This window comes from Panthera tigris, chromosome B4, assembly GCF_018350195.1.
Source record: "Panthera tigris isolate Pti1 chromosome B4, P.tigris_Pti1_mat1.1, whole genome shotgun sequence".
NCBI lineage: Eukaryota > Metazoa > Chordata > Mammalia > Carnivora > Felidae > Panthera > Panthera tigris.
Window position 1 is genome coordinate 31,428,154 of NC_056666.1, and position 25,047 is coordinate 31,453,200.

The 25,047-nt window shown below is 34.0% G+C and overlaps 1 protein-coding gene across 11 annotated transcripts in view; it reads right to left on the minus strand.

The window, feature by feature from the left end:
• Positions 1–2,659: 2,659 nt before the first annotated feature.
• Positions 2,660–25,047, minus strand: part of CUL2 (cullin 2) — a 157,560-nt gene continuing 135,172 nt past the window's right edge. For all 11 annotated transcript variants that reach the window (XM_042991425.1, XM_042991435.1, XM_042991432.1 and 8 more), the window contains 11 exons: positions 24,628–24,735; positions 23,623–23,682; positions 22,800–22,928; positions 22,604–22,690; positions 21,465–21,617; positions 21,127–21,204; positions 15,997–16,063; positions 9,676–9,878; positions 7,824–7,925; positions 6,589–6,705; positions 2,660–5,563 (listed from right to left, as the gene is read on the minus strand). In XM_042991425.1, the coding sequence (XP_042847359.1) occupies positions 5,432–5,563; positions 6,589–6,705; positions 7,824–7,925; positions 9,676–9,878; positions 15,997–16,063; positions 21,127–21,204; positions 21,465–21,617; positions 22,604–22,690; positions 22,800–22,928; positions 23,623–23,682; positions 24,628–24,735 (1,236 nt within the window). In that variant the 3' untranslated portion in view covers positions 2,660–5,431. The remainder of the gene's footprint in view (positions 5,564–6,588; positions 6,706–7,823; positions 7,926–9,675; positions 9,879–15,996; positions 16,064–21,126; positions 21,205–21,464; positions 21,618–22,603; positions 22,691–22,799; positions 22,929–23,622; positions 23,683–24,627; positions 24,736–25,047) is intronic.

Below are 25,047 nucleotides of genomic sequence, written 5' to 3' on the forward strand. Positions count from 1 at the left end.
ATTTACCACATGGCTGAAGATCTTCACCTTGGCTGTCAAAACTTAGAAATAATTATTTTAAAACACACAATCTAAACAAGGCATCTCAGATGTTTACCTCATAGCATAGCACTGATTTGAATTTTGTCGCTCCAGCACGTTTAGTGTTCAACTAAAACAGCTTTGTTTTTTCTATTCAGCATTCAACTTTTCCTTTAAGGTCAGAGTACGTCTGCTGCATCAGTGGCCTCCTTGGGCCAAATATTAGGTACGATGTATTCGCTAAGCCAGTTAATTCTTACTAAAAGTAGATCTTTGCTTACATCTGTACCTTCTTCCCTAGGAGACAAACTAATAGGTAAAAATGCACTCACTTTAAAAGTTGGGGCTCTCAGCAGATGACTGAGTGCTGTGCTAGGGGTAGTCTCACGAGCTACCTAACCCAGGCTGCTTATAAAGGTCATAGAAAGTTCTTCAAGGAAAGTATCAATCTGGCCAACCCCCTAACTTTACCTGCTCCCAGGATTGCTAACTTCAACACAAGCTATAATTCTTCGACTACTGTAACTATAAATAGTAAGCTACTAACAATGGAGAAAAAGAAAACAACAATAAAAATAGAAAAACCCTTTATGTTCTTTTCCACAAGTTGGTTCCCAAAAGTTCCTTCTTTTTTGCTGAAAAATGATATTGTTAAGCTTGTCAGAAGAATGCAAAACACAGATAGATCTCTCCCTCAAGGGCAGTGTGTAACCAGTAGCTGACAAAGATTTCTGAATATAAGAAATAATCATATGGCAGATTAACTTTTGGCTCAATTTCTCTACTTCAAAGTGTCCTTGCCTCAAAGTGGGATAACAAAGACCACCCACTTAAGCACAGAAAGACAAATCTTAGAACGTGTGTAAACGACTATTCTCATGCTTTTCCATTCTTGTTTTTGTGATTCAAAATGTAATACATTTGTGTGGTAATAAATGTTTCTCTTTGATCACATTTAACCTGGACATTGTTAATTCATGGCAAAGAGTCAAAGAAAGGAGAATGGATCAAAAAGCCTCTAGGTAATAGTTTCTAAGATTCAGGAGAGGAGCACCTACGCAGTAGTTTCAGACCTGTATAGCCAACGGCCTGTTACATTAGGTTATCTCAAAAGCACATCAGATGCAAGGTGTTATAACCAAGCTCATTATGTTCCTCTTCCATCCTCTTCGTCTTCCAAAGTTCTCCTAACTCACTGAATCAATAGGCCATCTTTGACTCACCCCTTTCCTCCCTCATTCACCCTATCCCAACCCATTAAGATGTGTTATCAAATTAACCCATTATTGTGTTAATTTTATCTACTTTATCACTCTGGAGATGGCCGCTGTCACCACCCTAACTGCTCACCTCACCAGTCTCCTAAGTATCCACACTATTTGCCATCAGCCCTCTAGAGTCTATTCTTCACATTAATGCAGGTTACCCGTTTTCCACTGAAATTTGCAATCAGGATTTTGAAATAGTTTGCAAACACCAAAGAAAAAATTGAAATATGTACACTATAGAGCATAATGAAATGAATATTCATACACCTACCACCCAAGGAAAAAAAATATATATATATGCACAAATGTAACTCCCCTGTGTAAAATCCACATCATTCAGAGAGGTTTTGATTCTTAGGTTATAGCTGGTGCTTCTTACTTCAGGATCTTTGCTGTTACTGGTTAGAATATGCTCTCCCTGTCTCATTTCCTGCCCTTCTAACCTCTCTTATGCAACCCTTCTCAAAGTACCCAAGGCTTTCCTTCATAAGCGTGTACACTTGAAATGGTGTATTTATGACTGTTACAAGTCTAAAAGTTCCATGTTGGCACAGACTATATCTTTTTTGCTTATCACTTCAGCAATTGTACTCACATAATACCCTGGCACCAGTAAATGTTTGTTAGATGATGAAAGGTGAATTGGCTGAACTATGGATGGAGAGCAGGGGAAGGAAAAACCCTTAGAATTTCCTGTGTCATATAGTCACTACATATAAAAATGACTTCTCCCCATCAGTGAATCCTACCTTTAATGAAGTCTAGCCCTTGAGGTTGTATGTCTCACATAAAGATTGCCTTATTTAATTGCTTCAGCTTTAGATATGCTTCATGAACTTCAACCAGTGGACCTCTCCATATTTTTCTACTCATTTAGCTACAGTCTATGTACAACTGCCCTTAGGCCTAGTATTTTAAAAGTTCACATCTTTACTTTGACCTTGCTCAACTAAGAATGTGTACTAGGTACCAAAGATTAAGAGCTCAATAAATTATCCACTGCTACTATAACTCAAAAAATTTTAACCGAACACAGGTTTGCATTAAGTATATGTATATTAAGGATATATATATATATACACTTGAAATAGATATTCTATAGCTGTACATGTGAAGGTAAAATATTAAATTCACAAGTACCTTCCGCCATGAACCAGCTATGAGCAAAGTTGCTTAACATGTATATTTATATCTTAAATATCTTAAGAAACTGAAATATGAAGTGTTTAAAAAAAGTTTTTTTAATGTTTATTTATTTTTGAGTGGGGGAGGGCAGAGAAAGAGAGAGAGACACAGAATCCAAAGCAGGCTCCAGGCTCTGAGCTGTCAGCACAGAGCCTGACGCGGGGCTCAAACTTGTGAGATCATGCCCTGAGCTGAAGTCAGACACTCAACTGACTGAGCCACCCAGGCATCCCAAATATGAAGTGTTTATTCTCACAAATCACCTAGAAACAAATTTTTGCTCTGAAAAGTCAGGAAAAACTATTCTTTATGTATAAAATGAAGTTACTTCTATCTTACAGGCTATTTTATATATAGAGTGAGAGAGAGAGAAAGAGAAAGAGAGAGACTGTATTTATTAGGTCCACAATTTTGACTAGGATTTAAATTCAGGTTCTGCGGTCCCTGACAATGACTCCTGGAAAACTCTTCATTTGGTTTCCTCTTCTATGAGAGAGGAGCATTGCCTGGTTAACAGGATTATCGGAAGGTCAAACAAAATAACATATGAGGAAGCACCAGTCACAGTCTGTACTCAATAAAAGTTAAAAAAATTAACAGAACTTTATAGCATTGTAGCATATACAGGTTATAAAATCCTATAAAGGTAGTACGTTATAAATAAAGCAAAGCACAAACCCCAGAGTATATCTTTGTTTATATTAAAGCAAACGGTCATAAAATCTTAGACTAAACCCCTAGAATAAAACTACAGCAGCAATTAAAATAATCTGGTTTCAAAGAGAAGGACAGAACGTGAACAAAAGCAGCATGCTGTCTGGCTGGAAAATGTATCACTGACTCACACATTAACTACCTCAGTATTAATAATAATTTTTTAAGAACTTCTGAAAGTTTTGCTCACATTATTTTTGTTTTCCAAGATAAAGCACAGAGAACCCTTTCCTCTCCTTCCGCTTCTTCCCCTTTTGTAGCTTTGACCTCCTCTGCCCACAAGCACTAGGTACCGTACACAGGGCCTGTCAGGTTAGTGCTCTGGGCTGTGTGCTAGGCTCGTAATGATTTCAAGTGCCTGACCTAACTTGACAAGACTGCAGCCTTCCCTTCATTCTCCTCAGCAGAAGGTCTGTGCTAGAATTCATTCTAAACGCTGCTCCCTCTTGGATGGTGACTTGGTTAAGTGTATCTGGCCTCTTCCTCCTCATGCGTGAGTATATCTTTAATGTTTCCTTTCTGGTAAAATGAGAAAAAGATGTGAAGAAAACTCTTGGCAGTCACTTCTGTAGACCTCAGCACAAGTATTTTGTCCATTTTTCAATATAATATATTTTCTTGACAATTTAGATACCAAGACTTAATTTAACATTTATAAATATTTAAGAAAAAAGGAGTCAATTTGGAAACTTTATCAACAAGTCATCAAAACAAGGTTTGTTTTTTGACAGTGAATGTACAATATTGTATGGTTTGCCATTACTTCCTCTCTAGAAAGAAAGGTAAAATGAGAGATACAGTTTATAAGTAAGTCGTTATAAGCTTAGATTTTTCCAACACTTAAAGAGACATGAGTCAGAAAAAGTGCAATCGAACAAACCAACTGCAGAAGCCATTTTTGCAACAAGACCACATATTAGATGATATTAAGTAATTATTTTTTGTTAGGTGTAATAATGTCATTAAAGTTGTGTTTTTGTTGTTTTTAAAAAAGATCTTATCTGTCAGAGATACAAACTAAAGTACTGTAAGTAAAATGATTCACATGGGATACCCTTTAAAATATTCCAGCTTATAGATGGGTAATAAATATAATAGACTGGAGTAGTCTAATACTGTTGTTAACATATATAATAAACAAAATAGTGGAATTTCATGTCTATAATAAGTGGCATCCGGTGTAATGCACCATACAGACAAAAACAAAGGTATTTAGGTTACACATTGCTAAGCACACCTGTGACTTATGAGAGTGAATTTAGTATCAAAATGTATAGGGGTGTAAGGGTAATACACAGGTAAGAGAATGGAAGGAATACACTGGTATCACAGGATCTCCTATAACTCAGAGAAAGGTAGAAGGAGAGGTAAGACAGCTGGGTATCTGTCTACATTAGAATTAATGTATTATGAAAATAAAAGACAACTTCTGGATGAGAAACACTTTCTATCCAGACTTGAGGCCACCACATATTCTCCTCATCCTTTATTTCTGCGGTGTAAGCATATCACCAGAAACTCTTGATAGAATTAAATCCTCAACATTCAAAATGCTCATATCCAATGTAGTTCCAGTCCATAAAAATAAAACATTCTTTATGTTGAATGCATTTTTATGCATTCAAGAACAATAATCTAGACATTTTTCATGTAGGACTTAAGTAGGAGTAAAAGCGAGTTAAACCATTCAGATAAAAATGCAACTAAAGCTTCATTAGCTGCTTTGATGACTCATGAACATTTATATTTATACTATTATGTGTGATGCTCCATCCACATAAAAAAGGCATTCTATTTCTTTATTTTTTTTATTTGACAAGCAGCAATATCATGTTTGTCATTTTAATGTAGATACAATTATTAGGTTATCTGTCATATTACAATATTTAAGTTTTTTATTTTATGTCCTTTAAGATACATTAAAAAAAAAAACAAAAAACACATCAACTGCAAACGTGAAGGGGAGAAAAAGCATGGTACCCAACCAAATTTCCACATTTCAGCAATACTTCACTCATTCTTTTAATAAAGTTTTAAGAAATGTCATAATGACATGAGCTTGAAATATCTCTAGGCATTTTCTCTGACGCTCATGACGTGGCACTGGTGATGTTGTAAACAGCAGAAAAACAGGGGCTGCCAAATGACCAAATTATGGAGGCACAGGCCTGCTTTTTCCCACAGGAACACACCAAATGGTGATGGCAATGATCTTCTCACACCCACACTAGAGGAGAGCGACATCACGCTACGTAACTGTATTCATCTGCTGACGCTTGGCTGCGTTCGATGTACTGTTTGTCTATCAGAACTTCAATACACTTCTTAATCATGCTGATACTAGGATTAAACCTAGCTCTTGACTGGCTAATCACCTGTTGGAGAGAGACATTGATGTGTCAAACTACTGCTAATCAGTCAGTTATAAATCATTACTAACTAATCGGATATGACATGCTTCCAATGCATTGAGTGAGGTTCCATCAAATAGACCTAATCCATATGGGAAAAGTATGCTTAAAGTAATTATGAAATTATATTAATTAAACTGAATAAAATCATCCTAAATGCATGGGTATGATACATCAAACAAGTGAATGCCATGAACAGTATTAAACTGTTTTAGCTCAGAGGGCATTACACAAGGGGAGAGGGAACAATTTAAATCAATTTTGATGACATAAAATTTTTATGTAAAATAGGGGAAAAGCCTAATGTTTATGTTGTGAAGGAATTAAAATGCAAAACACAGATATAGCAAAATCTAATAATTTTCACACATAACAAAATTAAACTATTCACTAATCTATCTAAATACATGTACACATGCTCCAACTTCCATTTCACCCTTGCCAAACTTTCAAGTCCTTGCTGAACTAACACTTTCTCCAGAAACCTTCCCCCCAAATCCCCTAAGTCAATGCTTCCGTGTACATTCTCACAGTACTGTATCTCTTTCTCAGTGCATGTTAATGGAATTTTATATTTTTTGCTTGCATACTACTTCAGTCATGTATTTCTTCCCTATTAGATGGTCAGGAACCATATCTTGTGTTGCTCTGCACCACATCCCTAATGATGTGCATAACCCTCTATCACATGGTAGACACTCCTATATTTATGGAATGAATGAATACTTGATACAGTCAATTTCCTTCAATAACTGGACAGGAGGCTCAATATACTGGTGAACTTAGCTCTCTAAATCTAAGCCAAGGGAAATCTGAACTTAATACTGAAATTATAAGTGAGTACTGTTCTCATTAAGTAATGAGACATTTCTTTATGCTATTTGGGAATCATATTATTTCTGTATCATGTTTACAAAGAAACATTCCTAATCCATACATTGATAATACCCTTTGCCCCAAAAAGCCTTGAGGACTTCCCTGCCTTTTACCTCTTGAATAAGGGCATTATGCCGAAGTACTTTTCGTGCTTTCATGATACGAACTATAGCAGCTTGGAGATACATTTTCCGGTCCTCATCTACAGCACTTCTAGTCTGCTCCATTTCCTGTTTCACAGGGGGGAAAAAAGAGCAAATGAGACACTAGTCACTGAACTTTTCATAATTCATTCTATCAATGAGTTTAAATAAATTTCCAATCAATACTGAGCATCAAATTATGTAGTTAACACGTGCCCATTACCACATAACCATTACCAAAGGAATATCTACAGTGAGTTATTTATAATTTCTTGGGTTAAAGTTGGAAGGTTATTAAAAAAATTAACACTACTGTAAAATGTATTTAATGTAAATAAGCAATAAAGGAGAATTTAAATGATTTTCAGATTTTCAATAATTTTCAAATTTCTGTCCTGTCGGGGAGTACAGACTATATACCACATATATGCTTTTAGATGCTTTAGTAACTGTGCATACTGGATCAGGCCTCAAGGAGAAGAGCTGTGAAAGATTCTATTTGGCTCAAGCAGAGAAGCAGGGAAGGATGAGCCACAAAGGGCCTATCTCCACACAGCTCAAGGAAACACAGTAGAGTGAGGCATAGAAGCAGGCAATGCCACATTAATAGGGCTCTCATAACAGCTTTTAAAAGACAAAATACAACCCACATATTATAAATTATTATTCAATAGCCTAGAGAAAAATGAGATCTCAAACATTTTTGTGTTGAAATTTAGTCATAATTAACTAACATCTGTCTCCCATGGGGGAATAAGTTCTTGGAGAGGGCCCGACATCCTATCTTTTAACTGGACATGGGGCAGGATGTAAAGTTAGAAACATTTTCAACTTCTCTTTGAAAGAAATAGGTTATAAAGCTTTTCTTTATTTTACAAATGAAAAATGTGAGAGATTATATCACTAGTCAAGGTAGGAATTTTTGTGAAGAATGCAAAGCAATGCTCCACATTTTGTCTAAAAGCAAATGTGACAATACTACAATACCCTTTTCCTTAAATACCCATTATATTACTATTTTTATAATCTAAGATACTGGCAGCGGGTTTGTTTGTTTGTAAGGTTAGTAAATGCAGAGAATAAACCAGAAAAAAAATGCATCAAATTATTACTTTTGATGTGCAAAGTTTTGCATTCTCTCAGTTACACTTGTGAAGTCCAATGCTTAAATATTTCCAAGAGAAACAACATTAAAAAGCACTTACCTGTGGGGTGTCTTTCTGCATCGATGTAGTAATTTTAAATTTTGTTCTTTTACTGCTAAAGTTCATATTTAATGAAAATGAAGATTCTGCATCAATGTCTTCCTATAATTAAAAATAATTCATTCATACTTATCAAAATTAAAATCATTAAATAGGAGTTGCTGCAAATAATATGCCTTAAAATGAAATGGCCAAGCAAAGAAGACTCAACTCTCATCATTTTACATTACAAAGATTATTTAAGAGAAAAGTAACTGTCTTCTGTCAAAGAAAGCAAAAAACAATTCTTTTCTAGTTTTACACTTGAATTTTAATCTGTTTAACATTTAGAAATAAGCTATTTTATGGCCCAACTATTATGTATATTACCACTAGATAAAGGGTCAAAGCTCATTGGCTTAAACAGAATTTAACATTTTAATTTTTATGACCTACTGTCACCCCATTTTGAAAAAGTGAGCAACCAATGGTCTTGTGCTGCAGTAACAAAATATCGATGATAAATAACTGGACTACAGAAGCAACTGGTTTCCCGTGGCACACGTGACTCTGGCGTGGTTCTGATGAAGTTTACCCTCCAATTCATGTTTTATTCACTCTGCCAGAAGCAAGTGGCCTGTTCTCAAGTGAAAGTTGTCAAACCAATTTTTATAATCACAACTTCTCTATCAGGCTTAAGAAAGCCACTCATGTCCTATAGTGAGTTTTCTCCATCAGCGGGATCAAAAAGCACTTGGCAAATGAACCATCTTCAATAATAACCTAAGAAGTTCTGCTAAGGAATGGCATTCATAATTAAAATTTAATGTGCGAATAAGCAATCTGTATTTATTTTGAACACTCCTGGGCAGCAAAAATAATACATTTTAGAAAACTATACAACTTCTTAAGCACTTAATTTAGCTAAAAATTTACACTTCAAATTTTAAGTTTTAAGTTTAAAAATTCATGCTTAAATTATAACTAATTGCATTAATTAAAATCTTAATATTAAGAAGTTAATATTTTGTTAAGATTCTGAAGTCAGAAAAATTAATCATTTCTCAGTATTAAGAAAAGCTTTATTTGACTTTCAGAATACATGCTATTTAAAGCTGCTCAATGATAGGCTACAAAATATCATCGGATTAAATGAACTGATGAGAGAAACTGTAGGCTATTAACTTCACCAAAACAAAAATGAAACACAATTTATGAGAATTTTTTCTTATAGGCACAATTTGAAATAGGACACTTAACTCATATCTGCTTCTTAAACAACGATTTAAGTGTCTAAAATATACTGTAACAACAACAAAAACTTGTTATTAGGAAAAAAAGCTACAAAGAAAAGAAGTAGATTGCTGGCTTGCTCTTCTTGTGACAGATATTACAAATATATGGTGGTTATTAGTTGAGTCCTGGAATGAGGGAACAGGAGATTGAGAGCATTTGGGATGGTTACACAAACTAAATATGCACACAAATAAACATCAATAGATGGTCATTTCCTATTACAGAATCATGTAATTAAATATCAACTAAACACATGGAACAAAAAACAAAGATTTACAATATGCTACTGTTTTTAACCTCAATTAACCAGAATCTACTCAGTGGCAATTCTTACACAATTTTCAGGAAACTGTCACAGTATAGGACAAACAAAATCAAACTGTAAAGGGCACACAGTCACCAACTTCTCTGTGACTGCACAAGCTCACAGCTGTAAGGAGCCTACAGTAATGCAGCTGGCTCCGCACTCAAGTGTGTTCCAAAGTACAAGGGACATTGCCAATTATAACCTTACTTGAAAAACTGCAAACATCTCATGAAAAAGCTGTAATGTTTATAATGCTTAAATTCCCCATACCTTTTCTGAATCATGGTTAATCATTTTCACATCAAGTAATGATTTGATTGTTTTTGTCAGTTCCTTTTCATTCATTTGAGTGCTGTCTTGAAGCTCTTTATAGCTGACAGTTTCACTGTTGTTAAAGGCAAGAAGAACTGCCATTTGGTATGTTGTAACCATGGCTACATATGGTTTGCCCAAATAGTTCATTTTAACTTCACCTACAATTAAAACAAAATTGTGACAATAAACTTATCATCAAAGAAACATTTCAAAATTACTTGAGTAATTGTTTATTTCAGCTACTTTCTCCTGAAAGAATGAGCCAAGGACTTATTAAATTGTTATAAAGCCATTCTTGCCAGCAATGTAATCATTTTGTTTGTTTGGGGGGTGGAGGGAGGACTGTTAGTTTTGAGTAGGCAGTATAAATCACAATTAAACTAAAATACCTCTACCAGTAAGTAACAATGTCTCTAAAAGTTAATAGGAAAGCTAAGACTTAGGCATGAAAAAAAGCAGTAAGAGGAGGTGAGGGTAGGAGGAGAAATGGACAAAAGGAGAGAATGACAGCCTGCTACCAGTAACTGCCTCAGGGGTGTCTATCTGGCAAGGTTCAAGCACACAGGGAGGTCTACAAGCACACGGGAGATGCTTCTCCTGTGGCTCTAACCTCCAGTTTCTGCCAAAATTTAACAATGCTATTTTGTCTCATAAACAAACATTTTTCTTCTCAGTAACTTTCTAGGGGCAAACAAATGGGAGAAGAGACAAAAAGATACATTATTTTGATGAAATAGTTGATAGAATAAACAAGTTCTAGATACTACACTACTCTGGAAAGCTATAAAGGATACAGCGGGTTTAGGCTCACTGAAGTTCTGCAACACCCCAGGGAGGCAGTGCACTGAAAAGTTTATAATAAACTGTATGACAAACATGTATGCACTCTATAACATGTAAAGTTAACGCAGGTCAACCAACAATTTCCTTTAGGACATAAAGCATAAAGCTGTGGTTTAGTGGCTGTATTTCTCTCTGTCTCTTACACACCCTGAATTATTCGACTATTAATGGATTATAAACTAAACCATTACAAGATCTGGTTTTAAAGCTCTACATTATACTCAAAGAGGCTATATTTCACATGAACTTACCCCAGAGGCTACATTCTCCCTGTGAGTGGTAATTAGGATCTCTGATCAAGATGTTGTGCTTATTTATTCATTATGTAATTAAAAAATTTAAAGGATATCAAGTCAATTTGCCACTGATTATCATGCAGATGCCTATTCCAATTTTTATTGTGCTTCAACCTATTTCAAAAATAACTGTTATTCAGATAATTATTTAGAAACCCTAAAGAAAAATATGCCTTATCTCTGAATTTTCATGAAAGGAGGGCTTAACAGAGTTTAAGTAAAAAGTTAACATTAGGAGTGTCCTGCCAACAATCAGTACCAAAAATACTTTAAGGACTCTCACCTCAACATTTCAGTTTGGGAAATATGGTGAGAAGCAAGATATCACATAAACTGTACATAATTTGTGTAATGACTGTTTCAATCATATGTCAGAAACAAGTACGAAGCAATGCATCAAACATGCAGATGATGAAGTGGGACCTCAGGCGACACTTTATGGATGCTATAACACGCTGCCATGGGTTTGGACACAGAATGCATCTCCTGCCACACCAATGTGCCATGGGTTTGGACACAGAATGCATCACCTGCCACAGTCTTTCATCACCACCAGAACCCAAGGAACATTAAGAGACAATGCAAGGAAAGGGTCAATGTAAATAAAGGGTCAATGTAGCATTTATTATTAAGTTCATTCTGCAACATTTAATAAGAGGAAAACTAGTTTTGTAATACTTTTTTTTTTCCCCTGCTATTTTTTAGTTGTCAGCATTAGGGGCACATGGGCCTCTTGCCACCTTTTCAGTACCACTGAAAAGCACCACAGTACTCATTAGCTCACAGAAGAAAAAAAAATGGGAAAAGCATAGAGGGAATATGTGGGGCAGGGTAGGAAATCCCAAATTTGGACGATTCATTTAGTTACTGCCATAAACAGAAACAGAAGATACAAACGAGGTCATTTTACCTACAGAACAGGCTGGCAAACTTGATGAAACTTCAAACTAGAACAAAACATTCTGATACACACAAACTTTGAAAAAATAAGCCAACCATAACTCAAGAGGTATTTACAACTACAGGAAGTTAACAAGTGGGCAGAACTCTCTTAATAGTTTCATCCAAGTTACTTTCCCATTACCTGTCGGCTCCTTAGTCCCTAAGGGAAAGCTTTTCTTTACAGAAGAATGTCAGCTACTAAATGCTGAATGAGTGATAGAGTATCGCCAATTTGCAATCAGTAATGAAATAACTGATTCAAGCCATGATCATCCGTGGGTGCCAAAACCATTAGATAGAGCTGTTCCTGAAAAAGGGTATTCATATGGGACCTAGGTATCTCCCCTCAGATCACCTGTTAATTGAAAAGGGAAAAGAGTATCTTTACAATGAAGCTATCTGGTGGTCACCACCTTAACCAGGTGTCCAACATTAGAGTCTCTAATAGTGGGATAACCTGATATTATATGCCTTCTGGTACATTATGAAGTATATAGAGCTGCCTAAGAAGTATTCTTGCCGACAGTATAATTTGAATAGAATCAAACTTTTGAACCTAATTTCAGAAATACTAATTTACAGAAAGTATAGGGAATAGAAAACAAATCAAATACATCTACAATAATGTGACAAATCCAAAACACTGTCTGGTCTTTTCAAAAAAGTATGTCAAGAGGGGTAAAGGGGGTTAAGGAAGAGGTGGTAGGGAAAGGAAGTAGGAAGACACAATAACCAAATGCAATCAGTGACCTCTGATTACATTAAAACAGGCATTAAGGTCTCTTTGGGGACAACCAAGGAAACCTAAATATGGACTGGACATTAGGTAATATTAAAATCCCTCACAATTTTAACTGTCAAAGTATTTGAAATCAATAATGAAAGAGAATTCAGTCAAGGATAGGATCATTACCTTTTAAGGTATGTGCAATATGGTGGGATTTTGATTTTGGCAAATTTGCCAGATTAGATTTTGGCAAATAATCAATACTTATATGACTAATAGTTCATTAATTGCTTATATAATCTAATTATATGTATTATTTATGTATTATCTACATAGCTATGTATTAACCAATGAAGTGTTACTTCCCTTGAATTTATTTCTCAACTTATCTCTCAGCAGCTGACTTGGGATTCCTATAAAATCTTGATATGCCATAAATAAAATTTATTTATATCCAGTGTAAGTTTCCAGGTTCTGTATTTGTCATTTCTTCATCCAGTTGTTCTCTCAGAATAATTCTACCCAATGTCCTAGTCATAAATCCAATGGAATTTTTATCTTTCTCTCATTCAGTATCTCTGTCACATCTGATAGCATAGATTGCTTACTTCTTAAAATTCTTACCTCTGTTGGTAATATGCTCTCAACATTCTTCTTTGCCTATCTTGGCTAAGTCCTATTCATCCTTGAAAACCAAGTTTAGATGTTATTTACTCAGAAGGTTTCCTTCACCAGGAGCTATTTGCTACCACCAATTTATGGGAAACTAAAACCCTGGGCTCACCTATTACAACATTCAAAACATTTACCATAATTATTTACTTGTCTATCCTCCCATTAGATGTGAGCTTTTTGAGGGCTGAGGCTCTGTATTTTATCTGTACTTGGCATACAGAAGTACTTGGGACAAAGATGTTCTCTGGGTTATAAATGAATTTTTCAAAGTGAAAGATGAGGCAATAGGCTCAGAGAAGTTAAGTAATTTGCTCAAGGTTATAGACTTAATAGGCTAATAACCTGACATCTCCTGATTCTAAGTTTCTCCAAATATCACTTTATACCCCATCTCCAACCATTTGTAAAGACTCTTGGATTACAATACAAATAATACCTGGAATAATGTACAAATGGATTAGGAAAGAATAATTTTGATTATATGTAAAGGTATGAGTAATAGGGGTTCTCAAGAAACAAAACTCTTAGTCTAGAATGAGAGCCAATGTTTTAAAGGAGCCCTGGAACCTTATGACAAATGTGGGAACCACAGAACAAGCATCTTAAAGACAGATGGTGTTTGACAACTTTTGCTAATGAGTAAATGAATAAATGAGAAACAAAACCAAAATAAAATTTTACCCAATGGTTTCACTAATAGATCACAGGTATTTTCAGTGCTTTCAGTGATTCAAAACAAAAACGAATTTACAAGGTTAACAATATCTTTTCCAAGGAATAAACTATTTGACTCTAATGAAGACACATATACACAACATTGAAACAAGACAAAAACAAACAAATGAGCTCCAAAAATCTGGTTATCATGGACCAGCTTTGGAATTCTGTATGTTCAAAAACAGAAAAGGAATGTTGTTCTCTTTCCTACCTAGGTGTCATCAGTAACAGTTTTCAGGTCAAATTCCAAGAGCAAAAACTATGTCGTTTTTTTTCTTTATTTCTATTACAATTAAGTTGCTGAACACCAAAAAAGTGAGCCCCTCATTAAAATACTTTAGGAGGTTGATTACTGCTGAGGTAATGAGAAAAACAAAGAGAGTTTAAACTCCCCAAGACAGATATTCATGGATATCAAAAATAAATTAAATTCGGGGCGCCTGGGTGGCACAGTCAGTTAAGCGTCCGACTTCAGCCAGGTCACGATCTCGCGGTCCGTGAGTTCGAGCCCCGCGTCAGGCTCTGGGCTGATGGCTCGGAGCCTGGAGCCTGTTTCTGATTCTGTGTCTCCCTCTCTCTCTGCCCCTCCCCCGTTCATGCTCTGTCTCTCTCTGTCCCAAAAATAAATAAAAAACGTTGAAAAAAAAAATTAAAAAAAAAAATTAAATTCAAGTACATTAAGATATATTAGTTCTTTTAGTTATCTAAAACACTGGTCGAGCATGTTTTTTCTTAAAACCCATTATATTTACTAAATGAGAATAGAAAAAATTCATAACAGAATGTAAAATTAAAGGTCAAGTACAAATTGGCCACTTATTAAATATCATTTCTGGGGCGCCTGGGTGGCTCAGTCAGTTAAGCATCTGACTTCGGCTCAGGTCATGATCTCGTGGTTTGTGAGTTTTGAGTCCTGCTTAGGGCTCTGTGCTGACAGCTTGGAGCCTGGAGCCTGCTTCGGATTCTGTGTCTCCCTCTCTCTCTGCCCCTCCCCCACTCACGCTCAGCCTCTCTCAAAAATAACTAACGTTAAAAAAAATTTTTTTTAATCATTTATTTCACAAACTGCTGAAAAAATGTAAATGTCCAACTTGTTCAATAAAGTTAAACTTGTGTAAGTATGTTTTATCGTGTACTGATTACGTACTAATATGTATTACTAACAATGAGACATCATATTCCAAATATAAATTAGTCAAATAAATGGTAAGATAAATTTTTCTTAAGTGAGTGAATAGAATTTCCTAATAAAGATTATGGCACCTGATTGATCAAATTTTCTTATACCATTTCTAAGAGCTACACCCTTAACAGAGATACCTTTTCCTTCTTATAGAAAGAGAAAGTTGACTCAATGAACTTTTCAAAGCAGAGCTTTAGCAAAAGTAGAGAAATTTTTGAGTGTTTGCTTTGGCTAACATCTTCAGGCAACTCAGATCAACTGCACACAGTCTACAGTCATTCAGTTATGAATCCTACTGTCAAATAAGTGGACCCCACTGTTCCAGAAAGAAGCAAAGGACCAGATTCTGACTTTTCTAAAATTAAAAACTACTGGAAATTAATTGGGACACTCTGGAAAAAGTATTTACTATTGCAGTTCACTATAGCACCAAAAAGAAAAATCAAATGCTTGTATCTCCTTATGATCCTATAATGTTTAATGAAATTTCTGAGGACATTTGACATATTTAGAGAAAATAGGTTTTTTTTAAGAGTATCTGACCTGTCAAGTCTTGGTTTCTAAATAAAATTTCTACTGTCTATATAAAGTGGTTTGTTACAGAAATGTAAGAAACCATTACAAAATTCAGACATTTTCTTACCAAGCAGTAATAAAAACAGCATAATTTTATACTTATACTATTAAAAAGTGCTGCACTTGAACTTCATTATTAGTTGCTTTAATGATAACCAGCAAGGCAAACAGAGGAAAAGAGGTTAAAAACTATCGTTAGAAAAAAATAAAACAAAACAAAACTATCATTAAGCTGTAAGAAATCTCTTCCATTAAATTATTAACATAATTATATCAGGTAAATTTCACTACACTAGATATAATTAAATGCATTTTACCTGTACAGAGATAATGTAACCATGTAAGTTTCCTTCCACTAAAATGCTGGCTGTAAAATAATTCAAACTGTAGAAAAAGAAAAAAATCAAGTTAATTTCAGCTACTATAACATAACTACCTAGCTATTACTACATTGAAAAAGTAAAAAAAATGTTCATGTTAGAAAAGACATTGTAACCCATCTGGTATACTTACTCATTGTATAGATGAGAAAACATATCCATGGCAAGTCCCTGACCAAGATCTTACAATTATTAGTCTAGCTCTTTTCACTTACAACTTTGTCCAGGATTCTCTCCACTAAACCACAGCCCTGTACAGTTGACTATTTGTATAAATTCAGAAATGACATAGTCAATGATTCATCTTGAGTTTGGAATGATAGCCATTTGGACTTTACAAATACAAACTACAGACCAAAAACATCATCATATATTTCCAATATGAAAATGGAAATCATACCTTCATTTCTAATCTCCTATTTGCCAACATATATACTCTTGCTAAAATGACAGGTTGATTAATATTTCTGTGGTTACCTATAAGGTGACATCTACAATTTAACTTTACATCCAGTCAAACACAAATACAAACAAAGTTTCAAGGTACTCATCTTTGTATCTTCTTTTGTTGATATTATTATTAAAAAATTAACATTCTATTATTGTGGCTTTGAAAATTAAAAAACATCTTCCTTGAACTGAATGTATAATTGTAGGACATCAATCCAAAAAGTACCTTTTAAAGAGCCAGTACATAATTTATAGTGAGAAAACAATGCTGAAATGTAAAAAAAAACAAACCTCAATTTCATTATAACACTAAAAAATAAACGCATCATGTCACAATTCAGAATTATGGACATACTTTCAGCCATGATGTGCCACATGTAATAGTTACACCTAAAGCTTTTATCTGTATATCAAACTTAACCTTTTTTATTCCCAAAACAAAGTTTCAATAAAGCAATCACCAATGTTTGACCTGCCAGCTGCATACTTTCACTCTTTACAGCAGAAGTTTATAGCTGTCAGCCAAGAGAATTAGTGAATTCTTTTCAGCAGTTTATTCCAAGTTTGCCTGGTCCTGGGAAGCTAAAACTTGTTGAGCACGCTTTCCCTCCAATAGCATGATAAATAGGAAATGCCTGGCACCTAAAATACTTAAGATTTTCTGCTTGGTTCTAATCTAGACAAAGAGAAAAGTCAAAATAATGTCATCAAAGAATCCTAGAAGCGGGCTTTGACTAATCATCTCCAGGGGTGTCAATAAATTCAATTACTACTACATAACTCATAATTTTATGATGAATAATTTACAATGAATTTGTGGACAAAAGCAAAATAAAACATTTTGAAATCAAGAAAATCAAACTTTAAAATGCTCTTTATAAATTATTTAAGTGCAAAACTAGCTCCAGGATGTATATTCCAAGCTCTGAAGGCACTTGCTTTGCCTCTTTATACTCCTAGATCTATCAGTCAAGTTTTATTGATAATGATATAGATACATCAACAGAAAACATTCTTTTACCTTAAATTTAAAATCTGATTATAAAGATTTTCATTTCTGTAAATCATCAAGAACAAAAAGTCTCAGTTCCAAATGGAAATATTATAATATTCATCTGGTATTCAAAGATAAAAGCTATAAAACTTTGCTTCATTATATCATTAAACAATTATGTTACCAAAGTTTAGTAGTAAAAAATATGTCTTGCCTCAACTTCTAATTTTAAAATAAGTAACAGGCTAGGACAGCATCTTTTAAATGCCGTTTGAGGGTATTAATTAGAACTCAAGAGGCCTTAAAAATGAATAATTCCTATTCACTTCTAATAGCTGAATTAATACAGATTACTTTATATTTCTTCAGTATTATTCAGATTTATGGACCACATACAAAGGAAATATAACAAGATTTAATGGTCTAATATGCAAAAATAAATTATTTTTTATTGTTTTAGTTTTTTAACGTTTATTTATTTTTGAGACAGAGAGAGACAGAGCATGAACAGGGGAGGGTCAGAGAGAGAGGGAGACACAGAATCTGAAACAGACTCCAGGCTCTGAGCAGTCAGCACAGAGCCCGACGCGGGGCTCGAACTCACGGATCGCGAGATCATGACCTGAGCCGAAGTCGGACGCTTAACTGACTGAGCCACCCAGGCACCCCAAAAATAAATTATTTTTAATTAAAGTTTAATTTCCATAGTTTTAAGATTCACATGTGTAAAATGAAAGTAAATTTTTTGTGAAATAACCACATATTTTAAGATGTAAAATATAGAAAATATCACTAAGGCAAGATGAATTATTTACATGTAAAAATGTACACTGTTAAGTACACAGATGGATTTTCATTCCTATGTAACTGAACCCTTGGATTTACTAGAAAAAAAATAGGAGGACAAACTCCCTCTACTGGTAATTAGCAAAAATCCAAATGGAGAGGACAATATTCTTGGAATCATAAATAGTCAGAAAAAAAAAAAACCGCTGTTTATAAGTGAGGAAAGTGAAACCTGATAAAAGTTATACATTAATAAAGGCTGAAGGGTTTAAAAACCTGATGTTGGAAAATGATTATTTCAAGAGGAGAGAAAAAAAACAACATAAAGTTAAAAGGAAACTATTTGTGGCAGCACCTGTTTTCTGCCTTAATTGTGATTCAAAAACTTGGGCCCTTAAGAAGTAAGTTTTAATACTGTCAAAGATGAGAGGTTAATTTTCTTCCACTTGCCAGATCACAAATACATCAAAATGCCTTACCTGGCTACCCAACCCCTACTCCTAGCTTGCATCTATCCTTTTTGGAAAATCCGTACTAACCTGGGCTCACACTATGCCCACCCAAATGAATGCTTTTCTTCATGTAGTTTCTAAGATGGTCGTGCCACCATGCCTTTCTAAGGAAGATGCAAGAAGTCCCTAAGTTCAACTCCTATTTTGAAAGCCTACCTTATGCCTCGTATCTTGAAATCTACCTGGTTGGTTACACTACTCTAACTCTGCTATTACCATTACTACTATAACTGTTACTTCTTCTATATTAGCTACCATTTATTGAGTACTTATTATACACCAGGCTAAGTGCTTTACATGATCTCATTTTATCTTTGTATCAGCACTCTGAGGTAGTCCTCTTATCAGTTAAAATATTAGAAAGTTATGTGCCCAAAGTCACAGAGCATACATAGTAAATAGCAGCATAGGAATATAAAATAAAAAACTATGATTCCAAAGCCTGTACTGTTATTTTATTTATAATGCTTATTTTGAAAGAAACAAAAAACATACTTACTTTAAAACATGACTCAAAATATCCATTACATATATCTCTAGGGAATAGTGTAATGAAATACCATTTTCATTTTTAACTTCATAACGTATGCATAACCCACTGGTTCATGAACAACCTCAAGTTAGTGTCCAAATAAGGGACTATAAACAATAATGAAGATTTCTCTAGAAAAAAATGTTACCCAAACTTCTAATCAGTCAAGAAATAAGAAACCTCTTTTGGTGAGTTAGTAAATCAAAAAGGGTTAGTTGCAAGAGAAATGAAAACATGTCCACTAAAAAACTTGTACACGAATGTTCACACCAGCATTATGCATATATTAAAAAGGCGGAAACCACCCAAATGTCCATCAACTGATGAATGGACACATATGTGGTACATGCATACAAGAGAATACTATTTGGCAATAAAAAGGAATTAACTACTGATACATGTTATAACATGGGATGAACCTTGACATTATGCTGAGTGAATGAAGTCAGTCACAAATGATATGACTCTGTATGAGATGTCCAGAATAGGCAAATCTATAGAGAAAGAAAGTAGACTGCTTCAGGATGAGTGGAGTGGTGAAGGGAGTTAAGGAAAAATGAGGAATGACTACAAATGGGTAGGGGGTTTTGGAGGGGCGATTTTGGGGTAATAAAAATGTTTTAAAATGGATTGTGTGATGGTTGCACAACTGCGAATATACTAAAAACCACTGAAATTGTACATGTTAAATGGGTGAATTGTATAGTGCTATGGTTTGAACATCTGTGTCCCTCCCAAATTCCTATGCTAAAATCCTACTGCCCAATGTGATGGTATTAGGAGATGAGGCCTCTGGGAGGTGCTTGGATCATAAGTATGGAACCCTCAGGAACAGGATTAGTGCTAATAGAAGAGAGACCTCACAGAGCTCCTTAGCGCCTTCTACCACGTGAGGACACAAGAAGTCTGTGGCCTGAACATGGCCCTCACCCAATCACACCGGCACCCTGTTCTTAGGTTTCCAGCGTCCAGAACTGTGAGAAATAAATTTCTGTTGTTTATAAGCCACCCAGGCTGTGGTCTTTTGTTACAGCAGCCTGAACAGGCTAAGACATATGTTATACGAATTATAGCTCAATAAAGCTGTAAAGATACAGTCTCTACAGTCTTTTTAAAAGCTTTTTGGTAAGCATTGTAAGGTTTATTTACAGTTGCACTTTAAAGCATTTTTTCTAGGTTATTTCACATTCCATATATTTACCTAAATCACAGTCCAGAAATAAAAATAACTATCACAGGGGATAAATGTGGAGGCTCAAAAATGGCTCCAAAACTGAATGAAAAATTAGAAAATGATCATTTTAAGTACTGTGTTCTAAGCTGTCTTCTAATATCAAAATTTCTATAACTTAAAACTGCTTAAGAGAAGATAACAGATTTAATAAAAATGAGACACACTTGACAAAGAACTGGATGACACACTTAGCATTTTAGTTTTTTTTTTTTAGTTTATTTACCTTGAGAGAGCAAGACATGGGGCTCAGTCTCACTAACCTTGAGATCATGACCTAAGCCAAAATTAAGAGTCTGACTTGGCCACCCTGGCAACCCCTTAGCATTTAGCCAACTTAGTATTTAACTGACTGAGCAACCGAGGCACTGCCTTAGCATTTTAGTTTTAATATTAGGAACCACAATAATTTACATTTTTCCTACAAGGCAGACTAACTATAATTTGTGAATATACTTTTATATCACATGAGCCCTCAAGGCTTTGTAAAAATATTTAAATATAACGTGAAGACAATTATTAAAATTTCTTTGGTCTTCTAATATATTTTCTGCAAACTTACCATCTGTACACTTTTTTCCAATTCCTGGGGAATTGCAAATGTAGATGAAGGAGCCTGAGTAAGAGGCCATGCACCAGCCTACGAGGAAAAAAGTTAAACAAATAAATATCTAACTTAAAAGTAAATATTTTTAAAATGATTTAAGCAACTAACACCTTTTTTCTTTAATCTCCCTTAAAATGTTGATAAAGCCCATCAACATTTCTATCATGACATATTTCATTCCAAATCAATATAACATGTAACTTTAGAAGATAGCATCCACTGACTGAAAGAAATGTAATCAGGCATCCATTATTAATCCTTTGTATCAGAGTTTTTGAAATGGTTAGTCATACCTGTAGAACATATATTTGAAAACTAATTCCCAAATCTATTACTGTGTCTTGATTTTTGATAAAATTGTTGAACTTATTGTTGAGATCAGCACTGACACTCATATCTGTATACATCCGATGAAGCTTGCTGGTAAACTCATAACCACAGGCTTGCTGTAAAAGAAACAGTTGTTTTTAAAAATAAAAATAAAAAACCACATTGATTATTAAAAGGATGTGATAGGTCTACAGTCAAACATCCTGCTTGTATATTTACACCAGAGGCCTATATTATTCATAATCTAAAGCAGCTATTCAAAACAAAACCTTTCAAAAAAATTTTTCTGTTTAAATGCAGAATAAATGAAAACACATATTTATGAAACAATAAATTTCCCTTTAAAACAAAAACTTTTCTATAAATTCATATATCCTATTTCAACACTACAAAATGTCCACTATATGTAAGACACCTTTTAAGGTTTATATATAGTATTAAACACACATGAAAGATGACTGGGAATATTTGAGCCAGTAGTCAATTTAAAAAGGAGGGTATTTAGACATATTTTTAATGCCGTCTATTGAAATCTACCTCTTTGAAATTATTTAAAACTCTGTCATCACCAGGTCAGAAAATTTGGATCTCTAATCTTGGGATACAAAACGCTTTGTGTTAACATCATTTTTAAAATTTAAAAAGTTATTGATATATTTAAAAAGGACCACATATTATATTCTGTGTCTACTATATAGGAAAATGATCAACTACTGAATAACACAGGATAAGAACCAGCTACTACTTATCTCATCAGTCCATAAGCTAAAATGATGTAGAAATATTTACAAAGGAAATCAACTGTACTCCAAACTTGTACTTAAAAGAATAATTTCGGTGTATTCATTTATAAGTAATACAAGTCTTTTGTAAAATTAACACTGTTTATATCTTGTGGATAATTTTATATCAATATATAGAGAGGGATTTTGTCCTTTCAATGCAGAATTTGCATATCCTACCACACAAATATACATTCTACATTTTAACCAATCACCTATTGATGAAAGATTTCGTTACTACATATAATGCTGCAAATAAATATATTTATGTGCTAGTGGAATAATTTTTAGGACATTATTAGATCACAGGTTTAAATTACCTTTAATTTATTGATCATGGCTTCTTCAGAATCCATAGACATAGATAACCCGTGAATTAAACGCTTCGCCAGCATTCTTGCGTAGAACTACATTAAAAAATTTTTTTAAAGATTACTTCCTTTCTGATGATTTAAAGTTCAAAACTAAATCAAAGCAGACTGAAACACAAATATAACTTCCTTATTTATAACTTACCTTTTGAAAAACATCTTTATCATCGATATACTTGAAAACAGTGATGAAGCTCGTGAGTTTGTCTTCTACTTCATTCTCAGTCATCCCCTTCGCTGACTTCTTTAGTAAGTTGTCACAGTACTTGGCAAGCTGAAGTAGAAATTGACAGTAAGTTTTAGAAAGGGCCCTTCTGTACATATCATGCCTCAAAGGAGGCAAGGTGGCAAAAATACAAAATAAGATCAATGGACAGGGTCTCTGGCATCCTAAAGCTTTTATTTTAAAAACATGAACATGACCTTAAAATATAGGTCTTAAGGTAAAAACCAAAACAACAACAACAAAAACAAAAACACGTAGAAACAACCCAAAAATCTAATCAACATGTAGTGACCAATAAAGCATTGATACAAATAATGTAAGTTTCAAAAGAACACCTAGATGAGTTTTGAGAGGCTCTGTAATTTATTATGTTAAATAAGTACTTTTCTTTTAGGCTATCAAAAACTTACCATCAATTTTTTTTAGAGTTCAGATAAAAAAAAATCCCTAATGCAAATTATTTCAAAGCAAACGTATTTTAAACCCCAAACATAAAATGGAATATTTTCTCCTTCAGTTATTCCTTAAAAACAAAAAAGGCTTCAGCATATGGCCAATTGCATTCCTTAAATATATGCCAAATTATACACAATGTATATAATCACTTTTATTTTTAATAATTTAATTTCATCTATTTTTCTGAAAGAGACTACAAAAGCAAATTAATTTGATGTTCTCCTCAGTTTTCTTTTTCTAATACTGATTTTCCGTAAGATTATTTTTAAGCAATCATCAAACTTACCAGTTCAGGTGCTTTGCAAACAGACTTGGGTTCTCTGTAATTTACAACCGATGTAAGGGCCTACATAAGAAAACAGACCAATAATTAGTCCCCAGGAATAGGGGAAAAGTGCAGATGGTTCAACAGAGAATGTTATTATCTGTAAATCCAAAAATTAGTGGCTCACACAAAACACAGCATTCTGATGGTAGTGTTCTTGTTTTCATATTTAACACAGGGTAAATTTCTCTAACTCTATTCCTCATGGTAACTACATAAAAATTATATATATTGTTCCTACTGAAAATATTCTCTATAACTCATTATTGCTATTTGAACACAGATAAAATAAGACTACATTTTAAAAAATTTTACAATAGCTATGTAAGCAAATTTTCCTTTAAGGTATACTAAAATCCAAAAGTTTGTAAAACGTATTTATTTTTCTTTCAAATATCATTGTTATTTCAAATATTTCAAATATAGTAGCCTAAGTATTATATTTAAAGGAAAAATCACTACGAAAGAATATTAAAATTACACATGCATTTTTGAAGATACTAGTTTATTAAAAATTTCCCCTATATTGCATACTCATGGGAAATTCAATTCCCATATAATTCAAACATTTGATTTAACCACTCAGTTATTAATCTAAAAGTTTTATTTTGAGGCGCCTGGGTGGCTCTGTCGGTTGAGCGTCTGACTTTGGCTCAGGTCATGATCTTGCAGTCCGTGAGTTCAAGCCCCGCAATGGGCTTGTTGCTGTCACCTGTCAGTGCAAAACCCTCTTTGGATCCTCTGTTCCCTCCTCTCTCCGCCCCTCCCCTGTTTGTTCTTTTTCTCTCAAAAAATAAATAAAAAACATTAAAAAAGAAAAAGAAAAAGAAAAAAAGAAAAGTTATATTTCAATTTTGACTTTGTCTAGATTAGAAGTCATACACATAATCAGTTAGAAGCTCAAATTCTGAAACTGCCTAAAGAATAGTGATTAAATAGAATTATATATACACATTAAAAAGTTACCTTATCCAATGCACTCATAAAGTGCTGATCACCATTTAAAACAGTGTTGATTAGTTGAACAAATTTACCATGTACTTCCAAAACTGACTCCACAAATAGTGTTGGCATCTACAAATATGAAATACAAAGTACAAAATCACATTTTAAGAAGGATAAAATTAGGCTCACTAAAGAATTGCTTCATTACGTGTAAAGTTTTTCCCAAGCAAATTAATGTTATATACACATTATATATCTAGATATCTAGATAACTAGATATCTAGATATATATCTACATATAGACCCTCAAAAATGTTTTTAACTAAGATGGCTTTAAAAATCTAAAACTTTGGTATGGAAATTAGCTTGTCATTCAACATCATTGAAATGCAGGACTCTAGTTCTTTTGCCAGAAAAACCGACTAAAAACACTTCTGTGTT